The 11,637-nt window shown below is 53.2% G+C and overlaps 1 protein-coding gene across 5 annotated transcripts in view; it reads right to left on the bottom strand.

Annotated features, from left to right (window-relative positions):
- Rfx1 (regulatory factor X1) overlaps nucleotides 1-11,637 on the bottom strand; it is a 29,517-nt gene that overhangs the window by 9,482 nt on the left and 8,398 nt on the right. For 3 of the 5 annotated variants that reach the window (XM_031340548.1, XM_031340550.1, XM_031340551.1), the window contains 7 exons: nucleotides 7,802-7,911; nucleotides 7,566-7,649; nucleotides 6,430-6,537; nucleotides 4,965-5,078; nucleotides 3,454-3,546; nucleotides 2,721-3,050; nucleotides 1,979-2,073 (listed from right to left, as the gene is read on the bottom strand). In XM_031340548.1, coding sequence (XP_031196408.1) covers nucleotides 1,979-2,073; nucleotides 2,721-3,050; nucleotides 3,454-3,546; nucleotides 4,965-5,078; nucleotides 6,430-6,537; nucleotides 7,566-7,649; nucleotides 7,802-7,911 — 934 coding nt within the window. The remainder of the gene's footprint in view (nucleotides 1-1,978; nucleotides 2,074-2,720; nucleotides 3,051-3,453; nucleotides 3,547-4,964; nucleotides 5,079-6,429; nucleotides 6,538-7,565; nucleotides 7,650-7,801; nucleotides 7,912-11,637) is intronic. The other 2 variants (XM_031340549.1, XM_031340552.1) reach the window with 2 other exon arrangements.

Raw genomic sequence — 11,637 nt, 5'->3', positions numbered from 1 at the left:
CTCAGAAATCCTCCTGCCTCTGCCTCCCAAGTGCTAGGATTAAAGGCGTGCGCCACCACCGCCCAGCACTTTCTTGTTTTCTAAAAAATGTCTTCACATTAACTCATTACTGGAGAGGAACACAAGTACATGGCACACATGCACAGGTCAGAGACAACTTGTGGGAGCTGGAGCTCCTTCTACTCTGTGGGTCCTGGAGATTGAACTCAAAGTGTAAAAAGCTTGGCAGCAAGCACCTGCTGAGCCATCTTACCAGCCCTTGCTGGGCACTGAACTATATAGCACTCTGGCACAGCAACCACCTTCCTTACTGCAGAAGAGGAGAGAACAAGGCAGGGTCCAGAACTCAGAGCATGCGTGCACTTCCCTCGGCCACACTGACAAAGAGTTCTCAATCCAGCGAAGGGAAATACAGGAGGGAAGGCAAAGTACAAAGGACTGCAGGGCAGGCAGAGGGGCAGCCTTGGCTACCTCTTCCTGGCAGGGAGCTGTCCCTCCAACCAGAACATGTACTGAGTGCCAGCACAGGGTAACAAGATGCAGATCTAAGAGGTGCAACTGTAGCAAGCCACCTGTAACATTTGGGCCCTTCTCTGCAGGCTGTAGGGGGTTAGGGCAGGGAGAGAGGAGAAACACCATGATTGCCTCACAGTCTTCCACTGGGCACCAATAGACAGCCAGAAAGGAGAGGTTGGGGCTAGCAAAGTGGCTCTGGGGTCAGAGACTCACATCACCACACCAGGCTTTTAACTAGGTACTAGAGTTCTGACCTCAGGTCATAACCTTGCTTCTCATGTCTGATAAGCAGACCATTTACTGATTCATCTCCCTAGGCCCCCAAGAAAAATTTTAAGACAGAATATGCAAGCCTGAGGAACTGGGTTTGCTCTCTGTGACCTGTGTAAAGGAGAGAGAAAGCTGACTCCTTCAGATTGTTCTCTGATCTCCATATGTGTAACACAGCACACGCACTCTCCCCACACATAAGTCAATTAAAAAAAAATCCTCCTGCCTCTGCCTCCCCAGTGCTGCTGAAACAGGACAGCTCTATGCTCAGAGCATTTCCGAGTGGAAGCAGAGAGACAGGGCACACTCACTAACCACTCCCTGGGGCACTGAGGGTCACATTGAGAACTGCTTTTCCTGCTTACCTACTATGTATTAAAACTGAGTTGGGGGCTGAAGAGATGGCTCAGTGGTTAAGAGCACCGACTGCTCTTCCAAAGGTCCTGAGTTCAAATTCCAGCAACCACATGGTGGCTCACAACCATCTGTAAGGAGAGATCTGACTTCCTCTTCTGGAGAGTCTGAAGACAGCTACATTGTATACATATAATAAATAAATAAAATCTTTACAAAAAAAAAAAACAAAACTGAGCTGGAAGCCAGTCGGTGTTGGCGCACGCCTTTAATCCCAGCACTTGGGAGGCAAAGGCAGGTGAATTTCTGAGTTCGAGGCCAGCCTGGGCTACAGAGTGAGTTCCAGGACAGCCAGGGCTATACAGAGAAACCCTGTCTCAAAAAAAAAAAAATCAAAAAGCAAACAAACAAAAAAACTGAGCTGGGTGGTAGGGGCGCAACTTCTGATCCCAGCACTTGGGAGGCAGAGGCAGGCAAATCTCTGAGTTCAAGACCATCCTGGTCTACAGATTGAGTTCCAGGATAGTGGGGGCTATACGGAGAAACACTGTCTCAAAAAAGTTTACGTTGTAAAAATGTATATATAAATACATATATGTATGTTTTTTCTTTCCCCCTTTCCTGTCTGAAATCCAAATCCATCTAACTGCACAGCCCCTAATTTGTGAAGGTGCCTTCCCAACGGGCCAGTGTCTCTTCTGCTGTCTATATTCCTGGCAGCCCCTGTGAAGTTCCCACAGAGGTGGGGCTATTGCCTGAGTCTTGGAGTTCGGCCAGCTGGGAGCTAGAATTGTGGCCCTAACCAGATATGAGCCCCCTTCCCCCTCTGCCCGCTTACATGGCGCTGGCTGTGTAGCTGGCGTCGCCACCTTCCACGTACTGCACCTGGCTGGAGTACACATGTGGGACAGGCACCTGCGGGAGTTGCTGTACCTGAAACAGGAAGAAAAGCAGGATCGGGGGTCAGGGCTGGCTGACACCCACGGGCTCCCTGATGCCCAGATCCATCCCCGGCTGAAAGGCTGCACATCATGGCTCCCTGACTGAAGGTGGAAGCTTTAGGTAGGACCAGGCCTCAGTTGTGGCTGGAAAACAGGAGGTGTTGCGATTCTCTGCTTTGGCAAAGAGGTTTCTGAGGCTTATGAGCAAAGGAGGGGGCACCACACAGAATTCTGCAATGGGCTTGAGAGGCGGGTTTCCAGGCCTGGGGGTGGGGGGTGGGGTGTCTTCTGGAAACCAAAAAAGTTTCCCAAGGAGATTAGGGGTGGAGCCTGAAGAGGGGTCAGCTGATAGGACAACACCTTAGGGGCAGGTACTGGATAGCCCACCTCCACACCCAACCCTGGTTTGCAGGAGCTGCGTCTGGGACCCAGTTCCAGAGGCAGGACATGGAATGACAGGCAGCACTTTAGGGGACAGGGCAAAGACATCTCACCCCACCCGCCTTGGGCTGCAGGTGCGGAGGCTGGGAGCCTGGACTTGGTGGCGGGGCAAAGCGGATCGCTGGGCTGGACGCCCTTCCCCTGCCCGCCCTCCGCCCTCCGCCCCCCGCCGTGCGTCCGCTGTCCGCCGCCACCTACTTTGAGGGCGGTGCCGAACACTAGCACCTGGGGCATTCTGTGGATCCTGACCCTCAGGTCGGGACTGGCTCGGGCCGAGAGCCCCGGCTGTGGCTCGAAGACCACCCTCTGCTGCGGCAGGAGCAGGTGTGGGGGCAGCACGCCCACCAGCTCCACCCACTGCTCCACACCCGGCTCGTAATGGGACGGCTGCTGCTCGCTGCCTAGCTGCAAGGCCTCGCCGCAGCACGCTGGCCCGGGCCCGGGAGGCCGGGGCGGCGGCTCCGGCGGCGGCGTGGGCCGGGTTTCTTGCTGCTCTGCCTTCCTAGCGGGAAACTGACTGCCTGAGCTCTGGAGGACAAACAGAGACACTGGGGGGTCACCGGTCTGTGCGGTCACTGGCTACCCGAATGAAGATTCCCCACCTGGGATCTCCTTAGAGAAGAGAGGAACAGACTGGGCACTATCAGAAAGAAGCGGAATTCGAATCCAGTCCTCTTTCAACAAGACCCGTGTCCTGATGGTTAGGTGCAGGGATGGGGATGGATTCAAGAAGTCTGAAGCCTAGGGCTAGAGTGAAGCCTCACTTCTGTCGGGCTTCACACTTCAAGAGCTCCCATTGCCTCTGCCCTCTGGGGTCCCCAGGGGGCTCCATTCCTCCCTCTGGATTAAGTGCCTGTACACCCCCCCCCCCCCCCCCCCCGGCCACAGCCCAGGACCAGTCTGATTGCCCCGACATAGACAAGACACGCACCTCTTGAGCAACATGAACTGGCTGCAGTCCCTGCACAGTCAGCTGCTGCACCGGGCCAGCTTTGGTCTGTGGAGTGGCCTGGACTACTGACCTCTGGCAAAGAAGGGGAAGGAGAGGCAAGTCCGACTATGGTAACCATGGCAACTAGGGCAGCATGTCCCATGCATGCTCAGAACAGCCCTCTTGGGAAAAGGCTGTCATTCCCCAGACAGAGAGCAGCCTTTGCATGTGGGGTCCAGTAACACAGGCCTTCCAGGTCCCTTATTGCCTGGCTCTACCATCTGGAGGTTCAGAGTAATTCTAGCACGGGAAGGGAATACCTGTGAATCCTTTGAATTGGAAGGCTTCCATTTCCTCTAGGGAAGAGCCTATGCCTCGGGCCTATTTTTAACCTGGTACTGGGGAACCTGGGGCCTTCTGCATGGTGGGTAAGCTCTCTACCACTAATCTACACCCCAGTACTCTTTTCCAATTTTTATCCTGAATCAGGGTTTCACTCCATTGCCCAGACTGGCCTTGAAGTCGAGCTCTCCTGGCCTAAGCCTTTGAAGTAGCTGAAGCTGTATGGGCACACACACCCTGTCTTGTTTCCTTGAGAAGCCAAGAACCCCAAAAGTTAAGCAGTTAACAAGGAGATACAAGACCACCCTTGCATCTTGGCCTGCTCGGGCCACTGTGCTGGTATTAGGAAACTCAGTCTCCTCTGGAAGGTTGAGCACATCGTGAGAATGGCGGGCTTAAGAGATGGCTCCGTGGTTAAGTAAACTGGTTGTTCTTCCAGAGGACCCAGGTTCATTCCTAGCACTGACACAGCAGCTCACAGCTTTGATTCTACTTCTAGGTATGTACATGGTGCATAGACCCACATGCAAGCAAAACACTATACTCATTTAAAAAAACCCTAAAGCAAATGTAAAAACTGAAAGCCTTGAAGCAAATGTAATAAGAAAGGGCGAGGCCTTGGCATTCCTCTCCCCAGCACACTGGCCCAGAGGCCAGTGCATACTGCTGCTTTTTGGTTTTGCAGAAAAGAGCTGGAACAGGGCCTTGTATATGATGGGCAAATGCTCTCCCTGTAGCCTTCCCAAGGTGGGTTTTCTGTTCTTTTCTTTCTTTCTTTTTTTCGTGTGTGTGTGTGTATGTGTGTGTGTGTGTGTGTGTGTGTGTGTGTGTAGAAGTCAGAGGACAACTTGTAGGAGACGGTTGTCATGCAGGGCTCAGGGACAGAACTCAGGTTATCAGGATTGGTGGCAAGTGTGCTTTACCCAATCTCTCTGTCCTACCAACATGGGTTTCCAAAGCCATAATGTGCTCTGTGAGGCACTTCTACAAGTCTCACAACTAGGGACACTGAATCTAGATAGAGGCAGGGAGAGACTCTTGTTTAATGCTCACATGGCAGGCTGGAACTGGACCCCATCTACTTAGCTCCAACAGACCAGGGACCCAGACACTGGTGGCTACTTGGCCTATACCCCTGCCCCTAGCTACTGCCCGCCCAGGCCAGGCACCTCTTGGGTGACAGGGACACTCTGTTGGACACTGTGGACCTGTAGTTGCTGCACAGTGCCCGCAGGAGTCCCAGCTGTCTTGCTGGTGGAGCTGTTGGTCTGCACTGGTGACCTCTGTAAGAGAACAAACAGGGACAATGTCAGGGCCAGCTGTACTTGTGTCTGGGACACCTAGGCCCTAACAACCCACCTCAGAAGGACTCTGGAGAGGATGGGACAGACCACAGCAGCCACAAGCACTGCTCTGCAGGGCTCTACCTACATGGGGCTGCAGGTGTCCCAGCCTCCATGAGAGCCAGAGGCCACTTGTAGTTTCTATATTGGAAGGGCTGCAGCAAAGGTAAGAAAGAGTAGGCTGGGAGCTAGGCTGGTCCCACAACCCAGCTCCTCCTGCTCCTGCCAGGTTTCCCTATGCTACAGTAGTGACAACAGTGAACCTACCTTCACTTCCTACTGTCCCACTGCTTGCTGCGATGGATGCTTCAAGATTCCCATTTCCCAGTGGAAATGGAGGAGAGAGAGCCTCAGGGCCACACAGTGGGCCCGTGTTTGCTCTAGGGCATGTTACACTAGCTTGGATTGCAATTCTGATAGGAGGCAGCTGATGAATGGTGGATTTTACTAGCTCTTTCTGAGATAGGGTCTCACTATAAAACGCAAGTTAGCACCACACTTGAAACCTTCCTGCTTCAGCCTCTGTATGCAGGTGTGTGGCAACCCAGTGCCATTAGCTCTGTTATATACAAGAAATACTGGGCTATGATGCTGGAGACCTGCCCAAAGACTCAGCTAACCCTATAATCTGGCCCTGTTTTCTTTCTTCCTTCCTTCCTTTCCTTTTCTTTTTTTCTTTTTTTTCCAAGAAAGTGTCTCACTATGTAATAGCCCTGACTGTCCTGGAACTCAATTTGTACACCAGGCTGGACTTGAACTCATGGAGATTCCAGTCTCTGCCTCCCAAATGCTGGGATTAAAGGGCCCTGCCTGGCCCTGCACTCTAAGTCTATGCTTAAGACCTACTGCCTCCAGGCCTTACTCATTCGTGTGTGTGTGTGTGTGTGTGTGTGTGTGTGTGTATTCCAAGCTCCCATGATGGGACTCTATTCGCTCTGAAGCTGGAAGAGAAAACTTTTACTTCTGGACTATAGCTCTCTCACTATCAGCTGGGCCAGCAGGGCCAGACAGGCTGGATAACCCACCCAGAGTCAATGGAGCAGGGTGGTAGGACTCAGGACCTTCAAGTGAAGACAGGCACAGTGGTACAGACCTGCAACCCAGCACTCAAGACTAACACAGGAGGGTCTCATGTTAGAGACCAGCCTGCTCCACAGAGGAGATTGGTGCTAGCCTGAATAGCACTGTAAGACCCTGTCTCAAAGAAAAGGTGATAGAGGACAAATATGCAAGATATTATTAGATGTGTATTAGATAGAAAGACAGGAAGATGTCAGTGAGGCACACTTACCTCAGGGGCAGAGTGCACCTGCTGGGTGCTGTGCACCGTCAGGGAGACCTGGCCACCCTTAGTGCCCGGTGCTGGGCTCTGCACCACCAGGTGCTGTGTGGGGATAGCCTGGGGTCAAAAGAGAAAGGAGCATGGTCACTGTGCCAGCCACAGCCAAGTCCTGGGTTTTGTTTTTCCGAGTTAGGGATGGAGCCTGGCCCTCTTGCTCACCCCACTAACAAGCCACTCCGGTCTTCTGCATCTCAGTGAGCGCCTATGCACTCGGAACATTCTAGGCTCACCATGCCTGTCAGCCCAGGAACTGCTCTGCACCCTGATATAGCACAGTTATGGCTCTACTCCATAGCAGGTGACACACAAGCTCAGAGCTAACGAAGGGCTTGTTGAGCCCTGAAGCCAAGAAGTAGCAAAGCCAGAGCTGGCTCCTGGCTCAAAAGGCATAAAATGTGTTCTAGAGCCCAATGTAAGTGCATGCTTGCTATCCTAAGATCAGGAGTTCATACTCCATTATATATGGAGTTCTAGGTCATAGAAGACAAAACATTCCCTTTTAAAGGAGAAGGACATTCTTTTTTTGTTTGTGTGTTTTGTTTTGTTTTTCAAGACACGGTTTCTCTGTGCAGCTGTGGCTGTCCTGGAACTCACTCTGTAGACCAGGCTGGCCTCTAACTCAGAAATCCACCTGCCTCTGCCTCCCAAGTGCTGGGATTAAAGGCATGCACCACACTGGGTTGGAATATGGCTTGGTGACAGAGCACATGTTTATTATGCCCCAGTGCTGGGTTCCAGCCCCAGCCTTCTAGTACAGTCCAAATACGAGCTGAGAAACTAGAAATGGTCAAGGGCATAGCACCAGACTGTGGCCTTCAAGGACTCCACTATAAGATGCTGGGTCTGGACCCACAGGCTTCCTGCTGTTGGTCCTCCCCAGTCCTCAATACAGTGACTCCTGAGGCTGCTTGGCTATCAGCCCCTAGGGGTATTTGCTCTTGCCTCTAGAGGCCACTGCCCCAAAGCCAGGAGCTGAGGTGGCCTGTGGATGAGACCCTTGCCCGAGACCCTGGTAAGACCAGGCACAAGCAAGCAGTAGGGAAGTAGTTCTCTGCCCCACGGGAGGCTAGAGCCAGGAGCCTTACCTGCTGTGGCACCTGAATATTGGTAAGCTGCAGGGGTGACACATGGCCTGGCTTGGCCTGCACACTTGCCTGGACCAGCAGCCGCTGTGAAGGTAAGAAAGGAGCTGAATGAGGGTTGCTTACCAGGATGGGTGGGTGGAGGTGGCAGCTGCCATATCTTGATAAGACAGGTAAACAGATGTTCCTGGTGAGGGGGGGGGGAGAGCCTCTTCCCCCCAGTGAAGGCCATGTCCTACCTGCTGGGTGCCCTGCACCTGCTGTACCACTTGGGTGGGAACACCGGTCTGGCTTGCCGTGGAACTGGGGCTGGCTTCTGACACAGTCTCACTAGCCCGCATGGCACCTTCTGTGGGAAGAGGGTGGCAGGTCAGCTCTGCCTACTGTCTCTGCCTCTACTCCAAGAGTTAGTCCATCAACAGAGGGCAATGCAGCCTATAGTCTACCCTCAATGAGACCTGGCCTGTCCAAGTCTTGCTGGCCTTTCCTAGCATCCGTCGGAGGTACTTGGCAAGATGGAATGAGGATGCAGAGGACCCAGGATCCTTGGCATATGGAATTAGACCCCAATCTTCTTTGTTCTGAAACATGTCTGAGGGGCCTCTTGCCCACAAAAGCAGAACTATGGATATAGACAGACAGTCGACTGGGTCCTCACTCCCTTGCTCAAGTCTTGCCAGCTCAAGAAGGACCAAGGTGCTGAGTCTTTCCTGGCTTCTTAGGAAACAGAGGTGGTCAAAGTGCTCTTGAACCTTCTTCCCATACCTGAGTGGAGTGGAGGAAGCAAGGGGTTCAGAGCCCAAAGTGTAGGTACTTATGTTGGCAGGCAGCCAAGAGACAATCCTAGACCATGGCCCCCCGCCTGCTCCCAATCCTACTGTCTAGCCACCCCAGGAGCCTGGCATTATGGGAGCAGCATAGTGTGCAGGAGGCTTTATACCCAACACCTGGGGGAGCTAACCCCTACCATGGCTCAGAACCCCTTCATGCTCTCTTAGATAAACAATCTGCTTAATTCAGGCTACTGAGGGACCTGGGAAGGACAGGAGGCAGGCAGTGCCCAGAGATGCTCTCAGCAGAGTGAGGCCTCACTTTATCCACACACTGCTGAGTGATGTGTGGGACAGCAGAAGTGTGGAGGGACACACGGCCAGGAGATTCTTGCTCAAGCTGGGAAGTCACCTGGCCCACCCCTACATGCAGCCCAACTAGGTCCTCAGTAGCTCAGGGGCCAAGGTCAGGAGGGGTAGCCTCATGCCCGTTCTCATTCTCCAGTACTGCCTAAAGGAACCAAGGCCCTGGGCCCATCTTCCTGGGATCTGGCAGGGGGTAAAGGCAGAGGTCCAGAGAGGTTACCTGACCTCCTAAAGGGATGGCAGTGGACACTGCTACTGTCTCTGGTGTACCATGTGATGCTCTAGGGGTCCCAGGCCCCTTGAGCTGGTACTTGCCTTTCTCACTCATTTTCAGGTGATAGAGACCTTGTATCAACCAGCTGATGGGCCTGGTGGGCCTGGCCTGGGTCCACGGGGTTCCTATATGCTGACATCGCCCAACCCCACACACCTTTCTAAGTTGCTGATCTTATTAGGCAGCGTCACACAGACTAGCACAGGAAACTAGGGTGCTCAAAGATACTATATCATTGAGGTTTCCATAATAGGGCTCAGCCTCCAGAAGGGATACAGGAAAAGGGCCTGGCTAGGGCAGGAAACTGGCCCAGTCACTTGATAGTATCTGAATATGCCCCAGAAATGGCCAGATGTGGAGAAGTTGTCAGGGGAGACTTCCTGTGGCCCTTCCCAGGCCTGCTTGGGTACCTACACCAATTCTAAGCATTTCAGATATGCCTATCTCTAAATTCTAGAGGGGGGGGGTGTGAGCGGGGCTCAGGATTATGGATCTGTAGTGTCTGACCAGGAAAACCTGAGCTCCCTCCCATCATCTCCAGTCACCTTAGGGCAGAGCACAGCGGTCTCAGCTTATTCTTGCTGCCTCCTCCAGGGGCTCCGGGTAGCCCTTCCTCATGATTGTTCCTGGCTCTGGAGCTGGCCTAGGCACTTCATTGTTCACCCTCTCTAGTGTCAGCCTCCCCTTCCTCAGAAGACTGGCTCACAAGGGGAGCCTGGGAGAGAGAGTAGGAAGGCACCACCACAGACTGGGTGTGGAGCAGCCTCCCTTCTCTTCCTTAGCACTCATGGGGGTGACAGTGACACCTGCAGGGATGGCCTCAGTCAGAACTCAGTGGGATGACATTCTCAGAACCAGTAAAACGCAGGCAACCAGCCACTGCCCAAGCAAAGGTGTGAGCCTGGCGGAGTGACCCTGCAGACAAGATCTGCAGCCAACCTAACCTGTGCCTTGTCCTCTGAGAGCATGCTATCTCTCCGCTACTGAGACTGGCCTAGGCCTGTCTAACCCAAATGCCCCTCTGGCCTGGTACTCTGGTGTGCCATGAAGAGCTAGGAGAAGCTGAGGCAGGGCCTAGAACAGTGTGCCTATTCCAGACTCTACTCTGAGGACACCAAATGCTTGCAGGAGGAACTTGTGGTGGGCCAAAGGCAATGGGATGCTAGGCTAGACAGCCTCAACTCATTATGCTGGGCTAGGCCGACATCACCACTCATTGCAGAGACCTAGAGACAGAACCCCATCTTCAAAACATCATTACCACATGATGTTAAGTTAAGAAAAGTAAGGACAGTGGGGTCAGAGGGCAGGGGAGTGGCTTCTGAGGAGAGACTGGAGCTGAAGGCAGAAGAAGGGATAGCCTGGGTATGCTTGAGGTAGTAGGTGCCAGGGGAAAGGAGAGGAAGTAGCTAAGCTGATGAGCTGGCATGGCAGGAGGCTGGGGAGCTCAAACAGTCATGTCAGGGTGCAGTGCTGGAAGCTGCTGGGCCAGACACAGACACTTGGAGCCTATTTAGAAGCTGATGATATGGAAAAAATTTTTTGAGATGGGATCTTGATTAGGCTCAGGTTAGCCTGGAATTTGACTCCTCCAGCCACCCCCCCCCCCCAATGTGAATATAGGTGTTAAAGGGTGCTTTCAAAGCCCTTTTCTGGAAGGGGTAGGGGCCAGCCTTCCAATACTGCAAGCTCCCATGCCCTAGGGCCCTGCTCTGGAATTGTGCTTGAGACAGGATGTGAAGAGGCCTAAGTAGCAGGTAGGGACAGACTCCTTGTGGCTACTGCGAGAATGAGGCATCAGAGCTAAGCAAAGATGGCCATGGCCATGGTAGAGGTGGAGGGTCTGGGTGGGTTTAGGAAGGAGAGAGTGGGGCGGAATAGCAATGCCTGGAGAAGCAGGACAGCAGTAGAGGCTAAGCTGGGCCTGGGTGGAAGGGGACATCTCACGGAGCCTGTAGGGAGAGGGCAGAAGATGGCTTTAAGACCAGTTTGACCCTCAGTAGCCATACCCAGATGGACTAGTCACAAGATCCTGGGGATTGGGGCAGAGGCCAGGGTGGAGACCCCAACAGGAACATGGTAAGTCTGACACTGTTGAGTCTGGTGTCACCAGCTTCTGAGGATGCTGGGGCAAAGGGCTGACAAGGTGAAGAAGGCGAGGCTGGGTTAGAATGAGCTCAGTGAGTGTGGGCAACTGATGAGACCCTGTCTCAAATCAAGTGTAAAGAGAGGGCTGGAGCTCATTGAAGAGCAGTGGGCTAGAGTGTGTGAGGCTCTGAGTTCAAACCCCAGTACTTGAAGAAGGGAGGGCGTGGGAGCCATGACATTTCAGGAGGCCACCAGGAGGAGGATGACGGGAGCTGAGGAGGGCCCAAGCCCTTTGCTGCTATGGATCAGATAGGTAAAGCAGAAGACAGTGGAGGCAATAAAGAAGGCAGACATGGGTGGAACCTGGGACAGGACAGGTCTGAGGTAGGAGGAAAACTACTGTCAGGCACCGCCTAGAGGCCAAGTGTAACAAAGGTCCAGGAGGACCAATGATTCTGAAAGGATGGGGACCATAAAGGGAGCGGTCAGGAGCAAGGTGACAGGTGGCTGAGAACTGGGTATATATGAGATCAGTAATCAAAGAACTACCAAGCAATTTGAGGATAGCTGACAAAAA

This window comes from Mastomys coucha, unplaced genomic scaffold (genome assembly GCF_008632895.1).
Source record: "Mastomys coucha isolate ucsf_1 unplaced genomic scaffold, UCSF_Mcou_1 pScaffold22, whole genome shotgun sequence".
In the NCBI taxonomy this organism is placed as follows: domain Eukaryota; kingdom Metazoa; phylum Chordata; class Mammalia; order Rodentia; family Muridae; genus Mastomys; species Mastomys coucha.
Note: the sequence above shows the minus strand (reverse complement) of the source record. Positions and strands in the feature narration are given on the sequence as shown.